General features: G+C 43.5%; 1 protein-coding gene and 1 long non-coding RNA gene across 2 annotated transcripts; one reads left to right on the forward strand and one right to left on the reverse strand.

Annotated features, from left to right (window-relative positions):
- Positions 1-346: 346 nt before the first annotated feature.
- Positions 347-10,932, forward strand: nt5e (5'-nucleotidase, ecto (CD73)). Its single transcript, XM_084952518.1, has 9 exons — positions 347-744; positions 2,714-2,936; positions 3,944-4,132; positions 6,150-6,347; positions 7,648-7,802; positions 8,096-8,204; positions 8,359-8,508; positions 9,899-10,099; positions 10,178-10,932. The coding sequence occupies exons 1-9, from the start codon at positions 418-420 to the stop codon at positions 10,351-10,353; spliced, it is 1,728 nt and encodes a 575-aa protein (XP_084808644.1). The 5' UTR covers positions 347-417; the 3' UTR covers positions 10,354-10,932.
- On the reverse strand, positions 3,079-4,041 carry LOC146372221 (uncharacterized). The gene is made up of 2 exons (XR_014802675.1): positions 3,952-4,041; positions 3,079-3,762 (listed from the first exon to the last, which is right to left on the reverse strand). It is a non-coding gene; the product is annotated as an uncharacterized LOC146372221 (long non-coding RNA).
- Positions 10,933-11,620: the final 688 nt, after the last annotated feature.

Below are 11,620 nucleotides of genomic sequence, written 5' to 3' on the forward strand. Positions count from 1 at the left end.
GTGTTGTGCGCATGCGTAGAAACAACGGGTAGGATGGTTTGTCAGGTAGGATGGATTCCCAGAACACCTGTTCGTTTTAAGAAAACTGGGCACTGGGTCTGAAATGTTTGTTGTTCTCAAACAGTGAATGCAGCACGTTTATCAAAGTCCGTGAACTCAACATCACACTGAGTGTTTCAGAACAAACAGGCGAATGTGAAGAAAGTTCAGAAAAAAGCAGGGATCGAGCATGTGTCCTGCCCCACAGTTCAAAGAAGGCGAAGCTCCAAAAAGATGAAAAACTTGCTCCAGGTTCTCATGCTCTGCTTGCCCCCTCACAGGGAGCAGGTAGCGGGTCTGAGGGCGGGGGGAGGAGGAGGAGGAGGAGAGGGAGCCGCCGTGCTCCGGACTCCTCCTGCACTGTTTTTGCGCGCAGCGATGGAAGCGGTGCGCTTGCTCCCCCTCCTCCTCCTCCTGGGATTCTCCGTGTCCTCGTCGGCGGTCTGGGACCTGGTGCTGCTCCACACCAACGACGTACACGCACGTGTGGAGGAGACCGACGTTAACTCCGGGAAATGCGGCGTTAACGGGCAGTGCTTCGCCGGCGTGGCCCGGAGAGCCACGGAGGTCAGCAGGATCCGCAGCACCGAGAACAACGTGCTGCTTCTGGACGCCGGGGACCAGTTCCAGGGTACCGTGTGGTTCAACTTCTACAAGGGGGCCGAGGCGGCACACTTCATGAACAAGCTGCGCTACGACGCCACGGTAGGAGCGCCTCTTGTCCTCCCCAGCTCCGTTGTTCAGGTCCTGTAGATCCTGGGTTAACTAAGTAATGCTGAGTAATCAGATTACTCTCTATGGTAGTGATCGTAATTACCCGTCCCACACAGACATGACCCCCCATCCACCTCCTTCATCTGCTCTCTGGTGCCAGACAAACAAGGACGGGGGGGGGGCTGTCTAATGAAGTTCAGTGGAGGACTAAAATTTAGAAAATGTTTCTGAGCTGATGAGATCCAAAGTTTGAAGAAAAAAGCACAACACAGGCAGAGAGAGAGATGCTTACTCACATCTGGAGAGCACAGCCACATGTGCACCAGCTCAGAGGGGTGAAACAGAACATCTGACAGCCCGAGTGCATGGTGCTGCTGTCCCTGAGTTAGTGTAAGAGCTGAATCATTCAGACGGTCTGATCTGATAATTACCCAAATAAATTACTGCAAGATCCTAACTGCTTTTATGCCTTTAGGGGCTTTATGGAAATGTTAGCATGAAGATGAAGAGCAGGAATATAAGCATCTCAAACACAATTTTGATCTCTGCAGAGATGGTGGGGTCCAATCATCGTGCTGGTTTTAATTGGGAGAGGCACACGCAGGACTGCACTCAGTGAAAGGCTTGATTTATTGGTTCAGGTTTAAAGGCTGCACTCGATTTTAATTCATCTAATTATTCATTGACAGATCAGCTTCTTCTCTCTTCTGCTTTTTAACTCTCAGACAGAATCAGAGATCCAAGTTTAGAGTCTCCATTTAATTTACTTTTGACGGGTAACAAAAGTACGTTTTTATTGGCTCAGCAAGTCTAAACATTTAGTCTTTTAAATTGTGAAAGTGGGAAGAAGGATTTGTTTCTAGCGGCCAAGAGAGCTAAATGTTACACAGCTGAATAAAAGTTCATGAATGAAAAATAAAAACACATTACATTTAATTAATTTATGTGAAAATATGAATAACCTCACTGTGAGTAGACAACCAAGCAAGTTTCGATAAGGCAAAACAATTTGCGGCTTGGTGAAACACTACGCCAACTTAAACTCACACCATCCAAATTTAAAGGTCATCTTTGCCCCAGTCAAAGGTTTTTGGTTTGGCCTGGAAACTCCAGCTCATCTCCTATCATCGTTCACCTTCAGAGGCTTCAGGGTGTTTTACTAGACGTTTCTGCACAAAGTGTCACCTCAGCAGCTGAATTCAAGGTGTACAATCCTGCACGGCAAACTCCTAAATAAGCGCTTGTGAGCTGATGAGCCACCTCCAGGCTTAAATGTGGCCTGTTCCACCAACTCTGCTGTTTGGTCTCCGAGTTGTTTGCTCAACTCTGATCACCAGAAACAGAAACTACACCTGCGCAGTTTAACAAGGTTAACGTTTTCTTTGTATGAAGGTTTGAGGTCTGTGGTGAGTTTATAGAAGTGCACACAGAAAGAAGAAAGGAGCTTTATAGATCACGTACGCAATCATGCAGAGTACAACATGCAGTGAAATGTGTCGTGTCCGAGCTGCGGACGTAGCCGCGGCATTCCATGGCTTGGTGTTTTTGGCATGGGGGGCCTAGCCAGGACCCTTACTGTATACTGGGAGGGAATCTGACTTGCGGCTTCTTACCACTACACTATCCAGCTGCAGCAGGATTTTTATTTTAGCCCCAAACACTGAAACAAGAAAATAATTAAGTTTTCAGAAGAAACTCTGTCTATATAACCAGAACAGGTTCAAAAGCAAGAGAAGGTTTTTCATATGAAAGCAATGTTTGAGAAGGTTCCGCGGTTTTAGTCGGTGAGTGGACGGCTTCATGGCCATGGGTGATGTGAAGGCAGTTACAGTGTCCAAACCAGAAGAAACTGAAGGACAGAGCGTGAGCTTGGTTGGTGGGGTGTTTTGAGTAACAACCAGCTTCTGCTGATCATCCGTTCTTTGTCTCCAAGCTCTTCATTCCTTGTTTTCTTTTTCAGGTTTTTGGGAACCACGAGTTCGATAACGGAGTCGAAGGACTCATGAAACCGTTCCTGGAACAGATCAAGTGTCCCATTCTCAGTGCTAACATCAAACCGGACAACACTCTGAACGCAACGTTTGGGATCACTTATTTACCTTATAAGATATTTACCATTGGCAGAGAGAAGGTGGGCGTGGTGGGGTACACCACACAGGAAACACCGGCTCTCTCCAAGCCTGGTAAGTGGCTCCTCTGAGCTTCTGACACATTTACAGTAATGTGAAAAAACTCCCATGGAAACTGTTTAATGGTTTATTAATGAACAAATACATCAGTGGATGTAGTGTTTTCCAGTGAAAGGAAGTAACTGGTATCAGGAACTGGGATCACGCTTTAATTTGGAAAATAACACCACAGCATTTCCATGAGGATTAAAACCTAAGCTCTGAGTTGGGCCTTTCCATAATTCTCCATTCATCTTATTTATTAAGATCCTTTTAAATCAAGGTTACAAAGTGTTTCACTGGACAAGATTGGAAACAACCATCAAATAAAACATCTAAAGTACAATGCATTTTAGATGTGTTCTGGTAATGACTGCACCCTGGCGCAGTGGAGAAACCCCACAGCAGAACATTTCCACTGCCATGCTTCACAGTTGCTGTGAAGTTCTTCTTAAAGCTCTTTGTTTCCAAAAAAGCCAGCTGGGGCTGTGGCCAGACAAGAAGACCGTTGATCCATCTGCCCAGGTCACGTGACTTCAGAAGGCCCATTCTGTGTTGTAGTTGAGTATTTATTTCCCCAGGAAGCTTCCCGTGGAGGTCAGATTTGTTCAGATGTGCCTTTGACACGAAGACTGCAGATCTGCTGGCGATGTTTTGGGGCTCCTAAAGATTTCCATGTTTGAATGAGCTGCGACGGCCGGTCCCAGGTGTTGGAACGTACAACATTTATTGTTCCTTACAATGGGATGAATATACTTTGTCTAACTCGACATATTTTCTTCCACCTCTCTAACAGCTGTTAAAACATCCTTGTCTGTTGGCCACCAAATGGTCTTCAGGCCTGCAGGACATAGAAATACTCTGTTCTTCTTCCTCTTCACAGAAGTTTGTTGGTCACAGCAGAAATAACTGTTACTTATGATAAATCACAGATATAAATATGAAAATAGTGCCTGTGCTGTTTTTTGGATTTGGCTGAAAAGCAGACCGACATGCTCAAACTGACATGTGTTTCTCCCCAGGACCTCACCTGCAGTTCCTGGACGAGGTGACCTCTCTACAGGTACAGGTGGACAAACTTCAGACTCTGGGGATCAATAAGATCATCGCTCTTGGTCACTCTGGCTTCACTGTAGATCAGATGATCGCCAAGAAGGTCCGTGGGGTCGACGTCGTCATCGGCGGACACACCAACACGTTCCTGTATACAGGTAGGAAGGCGGATAAAGCTGTCACATCTGTTACATCTGTCACCTACACTGTGGGGCTCACACTATTACTGAAGGCTCAGGCAGTTTTTAATGATTTAAACTGATCAGCAGGTTATTTAATGCATTTAAATAAAGTTTATTTTGCTTGTTTTTATGTTTCTTTTTTTTTTAAGTAATCTGTTTCAGTGGTCTGTCAGTGTTGTAAGTCCTACAATGCTGATTAGCATTATAAGCGAAACAACAGATTTTACTTAGACGGGTAAAATCCTCCTCATACCTCAGCTGATTTTGCCCTGTTAATGGTCACGCGGTAAAAACAGTGACCTGATTTTTCATCCAACCAATCTTAGTTTTGTTTTTTCGATCTGCTGCTGTGGCTCTGCTCTTTCATGCATCTTCATGAGCAAAATCATTTACATCTTGCTTCATGCATTTCATTCTCCCGCAGTCCATCTCTGTGAGGCATGTCTTTGTTTCTTCATGGGAGGAAACTTTGAGTCTTCATCCTTCTGGCTCGCTTTGGAGTAAACAGGCTGTCTGTGCGAGTGAGCCTCTTATAAATAACTCTGGAGTGTTGCATGTAAATGGGCAGGACGAGGTTTGGACCTCTAACCGCACAGAGATGTTTTCCTGCAGTGTGGAACTGCCTTCACTTAAAGGCTTGGGCAGCGCTTCATCACTATGTTTAGACAGCCAAGCATCATTAATCAGCGTTGGTTAGTGGATATTCTAAACGTTGCTCTTTTTAGTCTTTAGCTTCTTCGTGATGGTAAACATTTCCCTGGAAGTGTCACGAATGCACAGATTAGACCTCAGAGCAGTGAAAGGATGTTACTGAAGAACAGGAGAGTAAAAAAAGAGAACTGTTTGGAATTTCATTGAATGAATGAATGAATATTTATAAGTGCAGATTTCACATCTTTGTCTTGGAGTGATGTCATCAAACTGAGTTGATATCAGACTAGAAGAAGCTCTTTGAGCCGCCTGCCCAGGTCACATGACTTCAGAAGGCCCGTTCTGTGCTGTCGTTTTGAGCCTTCCTTCCAGGAAGATTCCCGTGGAGGATGAATCTTTTCAAATGTGCCCTTTGACACAAAGAGCTGAGAATGTTTTGGGGTTCCTGGAGACTTCCAGGTATTCTGAAAGCCTCATTTGATGCAGTTTCATCCTTCATTTCTGAGAAACTGCCGCGTGATTAAGTGATGAGATGTTTAGACCATTAATGGAAGACCAGCTGACAACAGTTTTTACACTTTATGATGTGAATTACTGCTTTTTAAAAAGTGTGGTGAACATGTTTTAGTCGTAGGGAAAAAAATCTGCGTGTAGTTTATATTCAATGACTTCAATAATTCAAGTTTATATTCAGACAGCCACTTCACAAGCGCATGGCACAACACAGAAGAGCCACCTCCACAGGACAAGACTCAGCAGTCCATCTGCATCTTAAGGATAAAGGACACTCTTTCGAGGATGCCAATGTTCACATTTTGGACAGAGAGGACAGATGGTTTGAAAGAGGAGTGAAAGAGGCCATCTATGTCCACTGTGAGCGACCATCTTTGAACAGAGGCGGGGGTTTACGACACCAACTCTCTGCCATCTATAATCCAGTTTTGAGATCCCTTCCCAGACGCCTTAACGCCCACTCACATCCTGGGCCATCTGACCTCAGGAATTCGCATGATAAGGTGGGGCCAGGTTTCACAATGAACACACCCGAAACTCTGGCTGATTGGGACCCACACCCAGTTTCACACCTTGGCTCAGGCGATTAGAGGATCATCAGGGGGTCCTTTTGTCCCTCTGTGGGGGGATACTCCCACTAGGTTTATATCTGAGACTCTCCACCATTTGACCTTAGAACTGAAGAAGCTTCTCGGATGAGAGGTGAAACGTCTTCAAGTAACTTAAAGAAGTCCAGACGCTTTTCTTTGCAAGCTCCTTTGACTTTATATTCAGAAAACTTGTCATCTTTTACTTTCCATCTTTTGTTTTTTCTGCTCTGTTTTTCCAGGAACTCCTCCCTCTACTGAAGTCCCAGTCGGTACATATCCCTACATGGTGACCTCAGAGGAAGGGCGAAAGGTTCCTGTTGTGCAGGCCTACGCCTTTGGAAAATATCTGGGTTATCTGAAGGTCTCTTTTGATGATGCTGGGAATGTAGTGAAGTCAACTGGAAACCCCATCCTCTTGGACAGCAGCATCAAACAGGGTAATGAAGCAGAGTCTGCCATCTTTGTTCTTCGTTTTCTGTTTTTTACCAGATTCTTAGTGCCGTCTTTGTGCTGTTGGAGGATTTCTGATTGTAGTTGTCACAGGGTGACAGGGCACATGAGGGATCTCTGGCGTCTTTTGTGGATGTTTTGCCTCAGCAGCTGAAATCTGAATGTTCCTTGAGAGAGTTTGTGGGATCTTTTATCTTCTACTTGGTGCAAATTGAACAAATCTGATTGGCTGTCACATTTAGAGCTCACATTCTCTGAATGTATTTTGCCATTTTTGTGCTACGGTTCTGGTTTTAAATTTCATGAATAGCACAAAAGCCCCTGGGACACCTTCCGAGCTGCACAGCCGTTGATGTTAAAAGAACATGCTGTTATGCATTAAAATTGTAGCTTCTACCCATGTCTATTACTGTGCTACAGAAGGCGTATAAAAGATGAGTGCGCTCACTGTCGCCGCCGTCTTTTATTCGTGTAATGTTGGCCGTAATTTACATAGCAATCAAATATCAAACCTTCTTTAGTATTCAGTATAATTTGAAGCTACAATATGATACCATCAGTTCATCAGGAAAGTCTTTAAGGTCACAGATAAGGGAGGCAAGGACCATTTTCCAATTATATTTGTCTTTTGCAATCCCTGCTGATCATTAGCAAGAATCGAGGTTAAAGGCACTTCCATACTGACTTCATTGTTTAGATCCAGTCTCTATGTCCATCTTTTATACTTGCTATGCTGAAAATTGTGGATTATGGGGAGAGTAAGGACTTATTAAATGTGCTGGTTTTTATGTAGCATCTTTTTCTATGTCTTTCTATCCAACACTCACGGTCTAATGAATGCAGGCAGTATCTTGCCCAAAGATACTTTTTGGCCACCACCAACCTTCACATTAGTGGGTCTGATCCGCCTCCTGAGCTACAACCACCTCTGAGGATCCACACTCAAAGTCCCCATCTTGTCATTAACCCGAGGATTCTGTCTGGAAGTATTTTTATGACCTTGTGTATGCTTGCAAATAAAATTAGCTGCTGTCATGTGCATATACCAAAGCTCTGCTTTTTGCAAACAGACATCTTTTTTTATCAGATTGTTTATTTTTTTTGATATCAGAAGATTGTAAAAGAGAAGCAGGGAGCTTGGTGGAGTGGAGTGGATTTTAGTCGGTCAGACAGAGTGGGTTATGTAAATGATGTGTAGATTAGGAGCTTGGTGTCAAAGCAGTAACGCAGGCATTTAAAACTGTTAACTGCTTGACTGTTTTTAAAACTGAATAATGTCTTGCACAGATTCGGAGATGCTGGCTGATGTGGAGGAATGGAAGAAGAATCTGGCCAACTACTCGGCTCAGGTGGTGGGAAAGACTCTGGTCTTCCTGAACGGGTCGACTCAGGATTGCCGCTTTAAGGAATGCAACCTGGGAAACCTCATCTGCGACGCCATGGTGAGCCTTTATAGAAATACTATTACTATTATGTTCCTCCTCCTAGCTCTCAGAGGCTTGTAGCTGAGGGTTAGCGGTTAGCATCATCTCCATGAATCAAACTTCAGACTAACTCCAGTTTAGCAGTTTAGGCAGTGCTATCTGTTCCAAAGTTCCAGAACTATGAATTAAACAGTATAAAAGCACTATAACAACGGCTAGCATATACATCTGTCAGAGGTAGAGAAGTTGTAGCAACATGCCATAGATCCACGTGTGACCGAGGAAATCTGCTTCCTGTTTCTGTTCCTCAGCTCGACAACTACATCAGCTTCTCAAATGATGTCCAGTGGAACCACGTCAGCGCCTGCATCTTGAACGGAGGAGGCGTTCGGGCTTCTATCGACGAGCACACGAGGAATGGTGAAGTCAAATAAACATAGAGCTGTATTTCATGTGCAGAGTCAGAACATTGGGACAACCTGTTATTGACTACTTGGGATTTTTCTTCAAAGCAGTTTCTGATTTGTGTCAAGAGGATTTTATAAAACTGTTTTCTGTGATGGATTTCCTGTAGGTTCAATCACAATGGAGGACCTGATAGCCGTCTTACCCTTTAGCGGAACCTTTGACCTGGTGGAGCTAAAGGGCTCCACGCTGAGGAAAGCTTTCGAACACTCGGTGGAACGATATGGCCAGAGCACCGGAGAGTTCCTTCAAGTGTCCGGTATCTGCACGTTTACATCTACTCTGGTTATTTGGTTCATACAGAAATGTCAGCGGTTTTTAATTGATGTCCAGTGGAACCATGTGATCCTCTGACTTTTACTCTGGTGCAGCTTCGAAGTGCACAATTGTGATTTTGTTGGTACAAAAACTTATGTCATTGCCCTCCAGCGCTTTCACTTCATAATTTCAGGTAGTCCAATATGAGGTTCAATAGGTTACTCAATGTCACTATAAAAGCCATACATTCTCTGATGTTCCCCTTCAACATCATCTTCCTGTGTATCTCTGTACAACTTCTGTACACCTCCACAAAGAGTAGATGAGCTAAACTTATATAAGCATTCTTTTTACTCTTTACATCCAGAACTGGGTCTGATCGATTGCATCTCATTTTGGACAAATTCAATTTTTAATATGACGATGGTACCGGATGGGAAGAGTTCAGTAAAGCATCTAAATCTGTTGAAACTGAACTTTTTTGATAAACCATGAAGTAGGAAGAAATCTTTGTGGGAACATTGGGTTTGCTTTGGATAATAAAACCATTAGATAACATTTCCACAGCCCACCCATTCCTGCTGCTTTGGATTTGCTCTCCCTTTTAAAATACCTGCTTGTGTTCAGCTTATGAGAACAGTTTTTAGCTCATCCGACCAAAGGAACAATGAGCTTAAGCCTTTTCAAAGCGACTATCTCTCCAAATTTCACAGTGGCGCCCGCTGCTATATTATTGGTCAGAATCTAATCAACTTCCATACAGTGTTCACCAAATGGGTTTTCACCCAAACTGGCCACATTTGTTGTTTTATAAAAACTTGTGAATTGTAAAGGATCCTGAGCCACATGAGCTACTGCATCATTGATATTCTGGTTTAAAGTTACACAGTCTTCTTCATTCAGATGAAGAACTGTGAAAGTTTGACCTGGAAAGATGGACTCAGTGTACATGTAGATGGTGTTTTTAGATTGTGCCATCAACATTTGCCTCATTCAGAAAACTTAAAGCAAGTTCTTGTCTTTTGCAACGCAACAGAATCTGAAGCTATGAATAACGTGGATGTACAGAACATCAGCTACATTTGATAGATTTGACTTACTTAAATTCAGTGTTGAAAAGCACAGCGTGCCTCAAATGTTGTCCAAGTACTAGAAACCGGGCAAGAACTTAAAAATATCATCATCCGGTTGGTTTCAATCAGGATCTATCTGGCCCAGGAATTAGTCAGCACCAGAGAGAACCTGTACTCTGTTGTGTCAAGACTCTCTCGCCACATTATACATAGTCCACATGTATAAGGAGCTGGAGAGAACGTTCTCTGTTCTTACTCTCCAGCTTCCCGTACAGTACATCTGATTCAGACTGATAGTGTCTCTGTTTCCTCCAACAGGAATTCGTGTAGAATTTGACCTCTCCAAACCACCGCAGCATCGCGTCAAAAGCCTCAGCATCCTTTGCACCAAATGCCGCGTTCCTGTCTATGAACCCGTCGAGAATGAGATGGTTTACAAGGTGGTGCTGCCGTCATACATGGTGACAGGAGGCGATGGATTCTCGATGATCAAAGACGGGTTCCTCAAACATAACAGCGGTGAGGGTTTTGTTAGTCTTGCGCTTGCTTTAATGTTTTTCCAGCGCTTCTTTTCACACTTGTTTCTTTTGCTTCCAGGGGATTTGGACATTTCAGTCGTGTCAAGATACATCACACAAAGAAAACAAGTTTATCCCTCTGTCGAAGGACGCATCAAGCTGTACAACTCAGCTGCTGGACTTGAGGGCCAAACAGCTTCCCTGGTTTTTATGGTTTCACTCGTGCTTCTCTGGAGTTTCCTTGGAAACATCTAACTTTTAAAAACTTTGTCAAAGACAGTGAAACCACGACAGATTAAAATAACACCCTGATGTAATCATGTAGGACCGGGAAAACTTTCTTCATAAAACCCTGACATTAATGACTAATATTTTTTTTATAACGAAAAGGGAAGCCCCATGTCAGTGTGGTAATACCTTTCACTTCCATCTAGGAACAAATGTGGACAAAAGTGCAAAAAACGCAGCCAAGAGTTGAAACAAGTGCTGCGGTTTCTCCAGTAATCACTGGCAGCCTCGAGGGAAAAAAAGTGCCGTGGTCAGAAGAAAAAGTGTAAAATATCTTTTGTGTGTAGTTATAACTCTCGTCTTCCGTATACTTTGGCCTCAAAATGAAATCAGCACCAACAAGGCTTTTTGTGTTTGATGTTTTTTAAGCTCTGCTAACTGTGAGGAACCATCAGACTCCCCCACTCCACACCAATAGCCAGATACCTGCCTACTGTGGCAGATGCACAGTGGTATTAATATTTTGCACATTTGGGTACTGACGGGTATTGCACTGCTAAGCTGGACAGCGCCACCATTTCATAATAAACATATGGTAAAAACTGAGTGTGTGTGTTGAGTGTTTAGCTATTAGCTGGTGGAAAGCTGGTCACTTGGTCTTTCTACCAAAATGGACCAGAGTGAAATACAGAGATTGTGTGTGTTTGTGTAGTGTGGTGTGGTGTGGTGGTGGGGACTTGCATATATTAGATGTTTCAGATCATCAAACTTTTTTTTAACATTAGACAAAGATAACCTGAGCAAACACAGTTTTTAAATCATGATTTCATTTATTCAGGAAAAACAGCTATCCAAACCTACCTGCCTCGTGTAAAAAAAGTAGTTATGAATTGACTGTAATAAAGAATTTTTTTTGAAAAAGTTTAGTTTCACTGCTGCACCTAGACCTGATTACTGCCAGACCTCTCAAGAAATCACTTCAACAGAACACATGGATGACTCATCTAGGTGGTCACAGGAGAACCAGAACAACATCTGAACAACTGCAGGCCTCACTTGGCTCAGTTAAGGTCAGAGGTCATGATTCAAGAATGAGAAAGAGATTGGCCAAAAATAGCCTCTGTGGGAGAACTCAAGGAGAAAACCACTGCTGACCAAAAAGATCACGATGACTCGTCTCATATCTGCCGCATGTTCTCCTTAAGTTGCAGTCTGTCTGAGTGGTGTCCCAGAAACGATGTGGGCTTCATAGATAATTGGCAAACCTTCTGGAGGAAACCTGGTCTTGTTAGGA

The sequence above is a fragment of the Perissodus microlepis genome, chromosome 15, assembly GCF_051167445.1.
Source record: "Perissodus microlepis isolate ML-2025 ecotype Zambia chromosome 15, ASM5116744v1, whole genome shotgun sequence".
NCBI classification, from domain to species: domain Eukaryota; kingdom Metazoa; phylum Chordata; class Actinopteri; order Cichliformes; family Cichlidae; genus Perissodus; species Perissodus microlepis.